The 11,762-nt window shown below is 29.0% G+C and overlaps 1 protein-coding gene across 1 annotated transcript in view; it reads right to left on the bottom strand.

Annotated features, from left to right (window-relative positions):
* The window catches only part of LOC108690469 (BTB/POZ domain-containing protein 9), a 14,142-nt gene extending 2,630 nt beyond the window's left edge, over positions 1-11,512 (bottom strand). The window contains exons 1-3 of the mRNA XM_018197773.1: positions 11,316-11,512; positions 6,207-6,327; positions 2,500-2,665 (exon numbers count right to left, since the gene is read on the bottom strand). Of these exons, the coding sequence (XP_018053262.1) occupies positions 2,500-2,665; positions 6,207-6,327; positions 11,316-11,512 (484 nt within the window). The remainder of the gene's footprint in view (positions 1-2,499; positions 2,666-6,206; positions 6,328-11,315) is intronic.
* Positions 11,513-11,762: the final 250 nt, after the last annotated feature.

Below are 11,762 nucleotides of genomic sequence, written 5' to 3' on the forward strand. Positions count from 1 at the left end.
TACAAAATGAATCTGAAATACTTTTTCGATTACAATACGTTTTCAACCATTACGCATGCGTGCGTAACATATCCCAATCGTACCTTCTGAGGTAAGGCAAATGGAGTGTGCTCTTAATTCCTTAATTCAAACGGAGTATGCTCTAACGCGACGCGAACATCTAATCGCCATATTGGTTCCGGTGACGCGAACGTATTGGAACATATTGGAGCGACGCAACAAACCTTATCTTTACACGGATATCCTCAATCAGATTTAACAACCATAGTTAAAAACCAATCACAGTCATTCCATTCTTTAGAAAAACAGCTATGATTGGCCAGTTAAGAATGTCCATAGTAATAGTTTGATAGATTTGCAAATGATAATTGATGGTTTGCAATTCTTAAGTATCTATTTATTTAAATCTTTATAAAGAAAGTTTAGATAAAACATCGCTGATCATTGTAATTTATGAGAGAAAAAAAAGTGTCTTCTAATTTATTTTATAACTAATCTGAATTGTAATGTATTTCAGAATTGAATGTCCAACTCCACGCTCGGCTGCCATGACAGTTTCGTTGACAGTTTTGTGTTTGGTTCGGAGCAGTTCGGAAACGGAATGCGAACGTTCCGCAATTAATCGCGAATTTATTACGTTAAGAGTGAATAATAAACATATATTTTCATAGGAAGTACTGATTAAACGACTGGATAATCGCCGGAGCATGTCACTTATTGTGGAGCTCCGCAATCAACACCATTCGCCAGTTATATATGCAGCAGTATATTGTATCACGATTTGAAATCGTTCCAGTGAGTATAGATTCCGATGCGATTGATACATGAAGATAATTTTTTTCTTTGAAAAAAGTTGAATAAAGCTAAATTGACTGATCAAAATCTTTTTCTCTCTCGATCGAGAAAATGATACAAAAACGCTGACAACAAAATAGTATAAAAAATTGATACGCTTTATATATTAGGTGTAGTAAAACGAAATCCATTATTTTTCCATTAGATAACATGCAAAAATAATGGATTTCTTTTTACTGTACCTAATATTTAGTTTATATATTAGATGTTAACTATTATATAAAAAATTAATTATATGAAGCATTATTTAACTAAATGAACAATAGATTTTCTACATAATATCATTTTTCACACATTATACGCATAATTTAATTAGAATATTTAGTCTATATTATGTTGTGATAAACAATGGAGGCAATCCTTTTCTGCCTTGTTTACTATTAATTGTTCTACAGATTAGAAGCATTTAGATTAATAGCATAATTTATAATATCGTGGTTGTGTTAAATACAGTAATGATATCATATTCTCTATAAGATATTGTACGTGCATGAGTTAATTAAAATACATGGTATAGCTTAATGCACAATTGGAAAGCACAGGCAATAAGAACAGGGAATAAAAGATTTCAGAAATGGAGAAATGTGTATTCTGATATACACAATCTCTGACAGGTTATAATCTATTATTCCCTGTTCCTCTTTCTTTTCAATCCTCATCCTATTATATATTTACATCCTGTTGATTTTCAATTATGTCGCAGATTTAATTGGCAGTAATCGCGACTGTTTCCTACATTATTCATTGTTTTGTAAATTAAAAAAGTTAATTGTTTATAAGTTAATTATAAAAATATTGTATTTTTTACATAATTATTTTCAAAGTTTTATTAAAATTTCATTTTTTAAATATTTAATAAATTTTATATGTTTAATAAATTGTTTTGTTTCAAAATATTTTTCGGATTGAAATACACGATATAAATAATTGTGATATAAATAATTATTTTCCAAGATTACTAGTTAATATAATTGTTATGATTTCGTCTTATACTTTAATTATCTTGATGCATTTTGATTTTACGATATGTATATTTTGATTTTATACGAAATATGCATACTTTTACAAAATTTACATTTTGAATTATATTATAATATTTTTGAATTTTCACATTGATAATTTTATCTTTGATTCAATGAATACCCAGTGAGAGATGACAATGGAATCGACACCAATTCGATGATTTCAACATCGAATCGATTCAATGTCGATTCCATTGTCATTTCTTACTGGATATAATAACGCATATGCATTACACAGAAAAATTTCTTTTTATTAAATTATATTTTACGATTTCATTTGAATTAATGATGTGCATTATTAATTTTAAATTTTATAATATATAATATATAATATATAATATATAATAGACAGTGAAACATGACAGTCGGCAAGAGGGTATTTTTCATTTATTGAGTGAAATTATGTATACTACATATTAGGTGTGGGGAAAAAGTTTGTGGTGTTTTTCCTGTTACATCTAACGGGAAAAACGCCACGAACTTTTTCCCACACCTAATATTTTTTGCATATATATATGCACTATGATAATGCAATTAGAAAATGGAAATTACGGGTGATACGAAGCATATGTATTACTTTATCGTATGCAGAATATAAATATACAAATCTTTAGATAAATACCTGGAACTCGTTCTTGAGCCTCCAAAGCAGCAGTTAAAAGTGCACATGCGTTTCCGGGGCTTAAAGTAACAGACACGTGTTCTTCACAACTTCTCCAAAGTTCCTCTATACCAAGTTCTTGCGCTAGACCCAACATTTCAAAAATTCCACTATCTTGTAGTATTATCTGCAATTAGTTAAAAGCATACATATGTTATTATTATTTTTATTATTTTTTATTATTTTATACAGAAAAAACTTAAAAAACTTTTTGTTCCATGTTATTTAAAACTTTAAACTGTATATTTGACAATATATATATATATATATATATATATATATATCAATAAGAGCTATGAAGATTTCAATATATTTAAATTTTTAAACAGACATTTCGACGTCTTTATTGTTAGATCATCTTCAGTGTATATAATATAGAAAATTAAACGCAAACATTAACAGATTCATATAACAGTTGGATATAAATACCAAAATTATAGTTATGCTAACATGGTCATGTTTCTTCATGTGTTTTATGCCGTAACAATATAATATTCTCTCTCTCTCTCTCTCTCTCTCTCTCTCTCTCTCTCTCTCTCTCTCTCTTGTAATTTTCGTAGTTATTCACCTATTATATCATTTTATGTTGATAATAAAAATATGAAAATGTTGAGTCAGTCAATAATTAGTATAAACACATATTCTGTTATAAAATTTATATAATAGATTATGGATAAAACTAATAACGAATGAGCATTATATTTACAAATTGTTCGCACATACTAATGTATAATCGTTAAATATTAATAAATATATTTTATACATAATAATTAAAAATAGTGTACATATAATATCAAATGAAAAGGCCTAACAAAAATATTAATCCAATAATTAAAACAGTGAGTCAAATTAATCTTTAAGAAGCAAATCAGAGTCAAAATATTCCAACTTGTTTAGTCAGAAACCTCTTGTTATATGATAACGTGTGAGCGACATTCAGATGTTTTGTAATAAACTGTTGAAAACGGGAGGAGATATGAAAGTAGATATGAGAATAAAAATATGGATAGGAATGATGGAAGTAAGAAAGGAAAAAAGAAGACTAAAAAGGAGAAAAGAGGTTGCAAGATCTGAAGATAAGAATTAGAAAATGATTCCGTATTATTTTGTTTGTTCAATCCTAATTTCTATTTTTTTTTATGTGAATTTCAGAGATTAATTATTATTTATAAGACTAATATGTTTATTATAAGAATAAGTTCTTTATCTAAGCTCTTTCCAATTGAAATTATGACGTCTTTCCAATTGAAATTATAATTGTAATTGATATGATGATCAGTAATCACCGATGAAGAATCAATTTTTTTCTTAATGTCTGAAATGTGTTCATTTAATTTTGTTTTTAATTTTCTTTTGGTTTGTCTTACATAACTAGCTTCACAGTCTTCACAAGAAATTTTGTAGACAACATTGTGATTAGCTAAAGGATCTAATTTATCCTTTTCTCTAGTTATAAGGCTTTTTAATGTATTCGGAATGGAATATATTAGTTTGCAATTACATTTATAGGCTATAAGCAAAAAATTTTCAGAGATAGATTTTATGTATGGAATTGTGAAAAATTTTTCTTTGATATGGATATTATGTTTTGTATTATTGTTACGTATGCGATGTTTTAATCTTTTTTTTATTGTTGAAAAAATGAAGGAAAGAGGATAGGTATTATTGAAAAAGATATGAAGCCTCAACCAAAACTTTCTTTTGAAAATCAGGATGATTTAATTTAATTATTTTATTAATTACAAAACCAAAGACAATGCCTTTCTTATGACTCAGAGATTGGTATTGGTATAAAAATTAAAAAACCTGAACAAATAACTTTCTGATATCTATCAAAAATGATCTTACGAATGTCAATCATAATCATAGTGTCCAAAAAATTTAATCTGCCATCAGTATCGATCTCCATAATAAATTGTAGTTTGACATGTAAAGAGTTAAAGATTTCTAGTATTTTATTAATCTATCGACTGGAGCTGCTAAAACGATGTCATACCAGAAGTAGAATAATAATTTTATTCTATTTCATTTTCATTTCTTATCGTTTTAAAATATTGGGCGCATTATCGAATGTCGAGAATTGAAACTTAACTCGAAATCGATCTACTTTTATTTACGTAAATGCGATAACTAAGTGCTCCTTATGCTCGTTTTCACCAATAGTTCTAAAGATTAGAAAAAGACGAAGAGTAAGTTGAACCGAGATTAAAGTTAGTTTTATATTGGTGGAAATGGGCATTAGTTTTTCTTCCTGAATGCATCCAATATTTTAAAACGATGAGAATGAAATGATACGAGCGTTAATTAAGTGCGTTAATTAAGTGGAACGCGCCCATAGTCATCAAATTTTGCTTCTGCATTTGATGAATCTATATCTATTATGACTATTAAATAATTGTAACATAAAATTAGATTGTTTTTATTAATTGCATTGCATAAAAAAATAGATAAATAAATTTTTTTAACTTCCAAATTAACAATGATAAAAAATTCATTATTGGTTAGATTATAAAATATATAATTGATCTTTAAAATCTGTTTCCTTCTCTCATTGATAATGTTTGAAATATTTCCCATATTTGTCCATTTTAAATTCAATAAAATACAGTTTTTATCCGAAAAAATAACAATAATCAAGCGAATTTAAAAAAATGTTATAAACATGAATTACGCATATCTACACCTAACTGAGTCGAGAATCTGATAGATATAGACTAGTACTGAAAATCTACAGTACATATAACGAATTATAAATTTTCACTACTGGCAGTGTATATTGGAACTTGACCTATATGTATATAATAGATGTATTGTGTATATGTGCAAAATAATTGGAGCAACCATTTTTTAGTTCGTAAATCAAGCATGAAGTATGAGCATTATTGTAGAAAAGTAATCATTTTTGGAAAAGCTGATTGAAAAAAGAACCCTAAGGATCGGACTCACTAAGTAACCCAAAGTAGCCACATCGGATTCGCTGAGTAGCCCAATCGACTATCAGTACAGACAATCACAAAAATTTAGTAACCACTTAGCAAACCACTTGCAAAGTAGCCCAATCGGCTACAAGTAACTTAATTTAGCAATACTGCGACTCCCCCTCCCCCCGTTCGCTCTACTCGATCGGTACGCTATGCATCGTCACTATGACTTACCGCTATTTGATCCGCTACAATATGTATATATAACAATTGAAACATAATATTTATATTTTGAAAGGTATTATAGAATTCTAAATAAAAAGAAAGAAAGGATTTAAAAAATTGTTAACATGAACTATATTAAAAATTATAAAATTTATATTATAAATTTTATGTTTATTAATTGTTAAAAATTATACTTTAAAATTTTATGATACATATAAAGAAATCCATAAGGAAAAATAAGTTATGAAGTATCATAATAAATTTTTTAAAGAAACATTTTTTTAAATCAATACATTACACTTATTTGTAAAAGTATAAGCATAGCATTTGCTAGACATTTATCAAAAATTTTAAATTGTTTTTCTTATCGTTTTAGCTTTTTCAATAAAAATAAAACTTCAAAATGGAGTTTGAGGATTGTGTTAAAAAAATATCGAATAATAAGACATTATTGCAGAATTATATATCTTAATTACGCTTAATTTTAAAAAACTCTTAAGTTGCGTAATACCTGATACCTACCATACCGGTGTAGATGTAACGAATAAATTGGCGAAATGTTTCTGGATGCGCGTGCGGCATTCGTACCGGTGTCGGATTACCTGCTGTACCGAGCCTCTTGGCAGCCGTGAAGTTCTTGCATCTGCGAAATAATTTTTGACAACGTGTCTGTTGAAACGACATATCGCATTGAGTTTCGAATCTATTTTAACGTATTTTCTCAGAACAAACAAACGCATTTGTCCATCACTGTTGTTACTTTTCACGCGACGCTTCGCGTAACAAAAGAGCTTAATTGACTTCGTCATGAAACTGTCGAGACACACGAAATTGAGGTACAGCGTGATAGAATTGTGCTTTTCCTCTATCCTTAGAAATTAATGAAGGACAACCTTCAGAAACAGCCCCTCTGTTGTAGTTAAGATTGGAAACAAGATAGTAGAGAATATATAAATCAAGAGAAAATCCTCCCATGTTATTCATTAATTGTTCGATCTAAATCCTTTGAACAGCGACAAATATCATTTTCAATAATAGATTGTGTGAAATTGAGTCGCATATAACAGAATTCGAGTTCAAATATTAATATCACGTTTGTATAAAATTATAATACAATAAGTCGTTTATATTTGTTATTCTAATTGATAATATTGTAAAATAAATATAAGATCAATAACTATAAGATCAAATTGAAATTAAAATAAAAGCGAAACGAGAACTGACCCAGGTATAATTATAGTAAATAAAACTCGAATAAATGTTGTGCCTAGAAAAATACAATCCGACATCTTAATAGTATCCTACTTGATATGTCGAACTGAAATTGGATTTAAGTGGAGGATTTTCTAGTACGAGAAAGAATGAGGAGCAAAGTTACAAGTGCTAGTCGACAGAGGAGCGTAAATTGATTCGTTTTTCAATCGGCTCAGACAGGCTTTGTTTTTATTATGCGTAGTCTTAACAACGTTAATTAGTTTTGCCAGACAATTCTTTAGAAAGAAAAAGAAACCAATGATAATTTATGCTTTTAATATAACGACGTTTGGAAGTTAAATCCATTAATAGTCCTTATATTATTCTCTTCGCCTGTTATCCTGTGAATACTCATCACAAGCATTTTCTTTATAAAATTTGCCTCTCTTTGGCAGTAATTTTTCTTTTCACAAAAAGTGCACTTTACAAGATTACCGATTCGTATTGATTTCAGATTTATCTTTTAATTTTTTAATTTACGTTTTATTTTACGAATTTGTATTTATAATTTTATATTTTTCTATGATAAAAAACATAACAAGCCTGATTATTATAAAATACCATGAGAGTTTAGTTGACATATGATTCAATATATTGTACTCACTATATGGTAATTGATATCATCTTAATGCATAAGAAAAATTGTTTACTGATTCTATTACATAACAATTAATTACAAACACATTTTTTATTTGATTATTCCATAATACAATGAAGTTTTTTTTTATCTAAACGTATATAAATATCTAATAAACGTATCTAATAACGTAAGAAATATTGTATAATAATTTAAAAGCTACTAGTTTTAAAAGAATTTTCCAGCCAGAAATGATTATTCGAATCGATATCAATTGATTGGGAAGCACAACATTCTATTAATATTAAAAAAATACAGTTTAATATAAAAAATTAATATAAAAAAAATGACAGTTTCAGCAGCATTTTTCATATGAAAAAACAAAATATAAAAATATGACATGCTAACTTCAATCTAGCACGACAATTTTTCTCTAAAGTATCTACAAAAAAATTTAGGAGTCACTACAATAGTTCATGAAAAAGTAAATAAAAAAGTTATTTGTAAATTTTATTTGAAGCAGTAATTTTTGTAATAATAAAGTTTTAAATATGGCCAATTACGGACTATGTTTAGATAATCACATGTCTATGAATGGCTCGTATGATAGTATTAGTGAACGATAAGTAGCGAACGATATGATAAGCGCTCACTTTAGCGTGCTTTCATTAATACTTACAAGTGACTATCTAAACTAGTCTGTAATTGGTCGTTTAAACTCTTATATCTCAGAAACTCTATTGCTTAAAATAAATATTTAACAAATAATTTTTTACTTAATTTTTTTAAAACTTTCTTGCTATAATATTTTGAGACACGTGAATCTTGATACTCTGTATAATATACATATTCAATTGTATATATATATAGATATATATATATATATATATTGAGCTTTTGCATTAATTATATATGTATTTATTTGACCAAAGATAATATAAATTTTATAGAAATATTTACAATTGTTGAATTAACATAAAAATAATTACAATGAAGTAAAAAAATGAAAAAATATCAAGCACACTTATAGGAATAAAAATTTTTACCAAAACTGGCATTTTTTTTTAACAGCAATCAAATATTTTGCTTATAAAATATTTTGTTAAAAAAAATTTTATTGCTTCTGCTCAATACATTTTTCAATTTTATAAATAATAAAAATATTTATGTAATATTTATACCAATTAAACTGTTTAGTTGATAAACAAATATTTTTTATTATTTATAAAAGTGAAAATTTAGTATTGAGCAGAAATAACTAATTTTTTGTTGTATAAACAAATTTTGTTATTAAAAATATCTCAATTATATAGCTTTGATGAAGATACATTATTTTATTCCTAGTACAGTATTTGATATTGATTTTTGACATATGTCGAGTAATCATTTTTGGCTGGGTTTAACATATCAGAATTCTAAAGTGCCTAGTGATGCGTAAAGTACATCAATGTTTTTCATCGAATCGAAAAGAACTATGTCAAAAGGCATGTAGGCAGAACAGTCTTTGAAGTGTAGCGTGAACTGATGCTAGAGAAGTATACAAAATATATGAAACGTCTAGGTCGCGTGAGAAAACCGGAGATAAAGTGGATGAAAAGCACGAAAATACAGTCGAGCGCACCGGTCTCGGTTAAGCTGAGCGTTTTCGACGAACGTGGTAAAAGTTTTCGAGCTCTCGACGCAAAACGTGAAATGTTGACGGTACATATGAAATCAGGGAAGGGTGAAATGATGTTTATCCGAATAAGTTTTGTAAACCATGGTTTTACACCAGAAAATATCACGTAGGAAAATTTGACACATTCTTGTGTCAAGATTATAAAATATTACGTTTTAACATTTAACAAACCAACTATTTTAAATGGATTATACATTGTCGCAATTTATGAAACATATTTTATATGTAATAGTAAATGATTATAAATCACGTTTACTTTAGTTTTAATCACAATTATTGAAATTATTGTAATGTAATTCATTAAGAGCGATTATATGCTAATTTTTATAAATCTCTATATTCAAACAAATTGAAAATAATAAATTGTTTTCGAAATTGCAACGCATTGCAAGAATTTGCGTTTAATATCATATAATATTTTAAGCATCCTCTTTTTGTATATTTCTGCATTATCTGTAATTGTCATTCAGCTTTTTAGCTCCATTTACAATTGTTAATTGCCTTACCCTCCGGAAATCTATAATATCAAAATAAAGATTACCCGAGGCCTATTGGGAAGAACGCGGGATATTAATATTACGCGTGCTCTTTGAAAATTTTATTTCCATCTTTTCAAAGTCTATTCATCTTGGACAGGCGAATCTTCGAATATCTCTTTATCACGATTTTCAATGCGATTTTCAAAGAGCATCGTAAAGAGTTTGAGCGCGCAGTAGCATGCATTGTCCATTCATTTCGACCGCGGACATCTGTCACTAGCACGCGTAACTTAATTTTCCCAGGTTCATATTAGCGAGCAGCCGAATCTAGAAAGAAAGGAGAGAGGGGAAAGAGAGAGAGAGAGAGAGAGAGAGAGAGAGAGAGAGAGAAAGAGAAACGGAAAGAGGAGGGAGAGGAAGAGAATAATACTAAAGGGTGGAGATGACGGTGGAGATGACAAAGGTCCTGCCGTTACTTTCCGCGCCTGATATTAAAGGGATTCGTGGAAATGTCATAATTGACTTTACAATTAGCGCCGCCTTGTCTCATGTGCCAACCCTCCGGACAAGTTCGCTTTCCCTCTAAATATCAACCAAATTCTCCTTATGAATCTACATGAAAGAAAGAGAGAGAAAGAGAAAGAGAGAGAAAGAGAGAGGGAGGGGGAGGGGGAAGGGAGAGAGATAAGGGATGAAAGTGACATGGGGTTAGGGAAAAAGAGTACTTCTCTCGTTGTATAACTAATTAGAGCAGCCAATCGATTCGTTCGCCGTAACTATCTTCATAAACCGTAACAGGCTTAATTAAAATTCATCGCCAGCGCAAATTCCGATGCTTCGCTTCATTCGCGGAAGTTTAATAAGTCGCTGTTTCTTTCAATAATTGTTTTCTTTCTTTCTACTTTTTCCAATATTTTTTGCGAATTACGAATGACAAGCTGTGTTTGTTTTATCTCGTAAAAGATATATACGTTTATCATATGTTTCAATGGAATGATTTTGAATCTTACATTAATATTCCTATTTAGTGTAATTGTAAACCACCGATTCCCTCCTCGCTCATTGAAGATCGTGTTTCTTTAAAGCATTTCATTTCATATTAAATTTAATTCCACATAATATGTATATGTGTTGAATATTTCATTCGTGGAAATATTTCCTTCATATCTGAAACTCGTACGCTTTTAAATTGCAATGTTGATTCTCTCACAATTTTTTCACGTATTTTCATGATATTTAAACTTTCCAAGGAAATTTCGTTGATAGTAATTCGTCATAATAAGCGGGATGCTACAATAAAAACTACTCAACTATTAATCCAACACCCACAGAATATCACACTCATATCTTTACCGAAATAATCGGGAATTTCTGACAATATATATGGAAAAATATCAGAAATATAAATGTTTAATACAACAAAATACAACGAAATAATCTCCACTTTTTAGAAAATTCCATTTACATTAATCGAAATTTCTTTTTCAATAAATCTCTCAAATTTATAACCTATTCAAATTTCTTTGCGTTATTAAATATTTTATTCACTAATTATGTAACATTGTAGAAACATCACGAGATCTTATTTTCTTCAAATTAAGGAAAATTAATGTTTTCATAAATAATGGCTCGTTGAGACTAACCTGGCTTGAAGTATTATTCTGTGGGCATAAACAGGGGTCTCGTCTCTCCCTAGTAGGAACACGATATCAGCCGAGTCTTTATCCTCCGAGAGTCGCGCCAGATCCTCCAGCAGTCTTGGTACACCAGCCAATCCTGCCTCACCAGACATCCCAGCAGCACCTGCCGCCGCCGCAACGGCAACAGCTCTAGTTCCCATTGTTCTCGTGCTTGTCCTTGTACGCAGACGATCGTTAATCAAAACTGAATTAAGTAATCGGCTTGAATAATTAATAAAACAAGTCCTGCAGATTGCAAACTTGTCACTTGTACCATAAATATCGATATTGTGTGTGTACAGATCCAACTTAATTTCTGTATTAAAAGCATGGGAAATAATAATAATTTATTAAAAATTAAAATTTATGTGCATCCTTTTAGAACAAAAATTAATTGTGCTATCTAAAGAA

This window comes from Atta colombica, unplaced genomic scaffold (assembly GCF_001594045.1).
Source record: "Atta colombica isolate Treedump-2 unplaced genomic scaffold, Acol1.0 scaffold33, whole genome shotgun sequence".
Classification (NCBI taxonomy): Eukaryota; Metazoa; Arthropoda; class Insecta; order Hymenoptera; family Formicidae; genus Atta; species Atta colombica.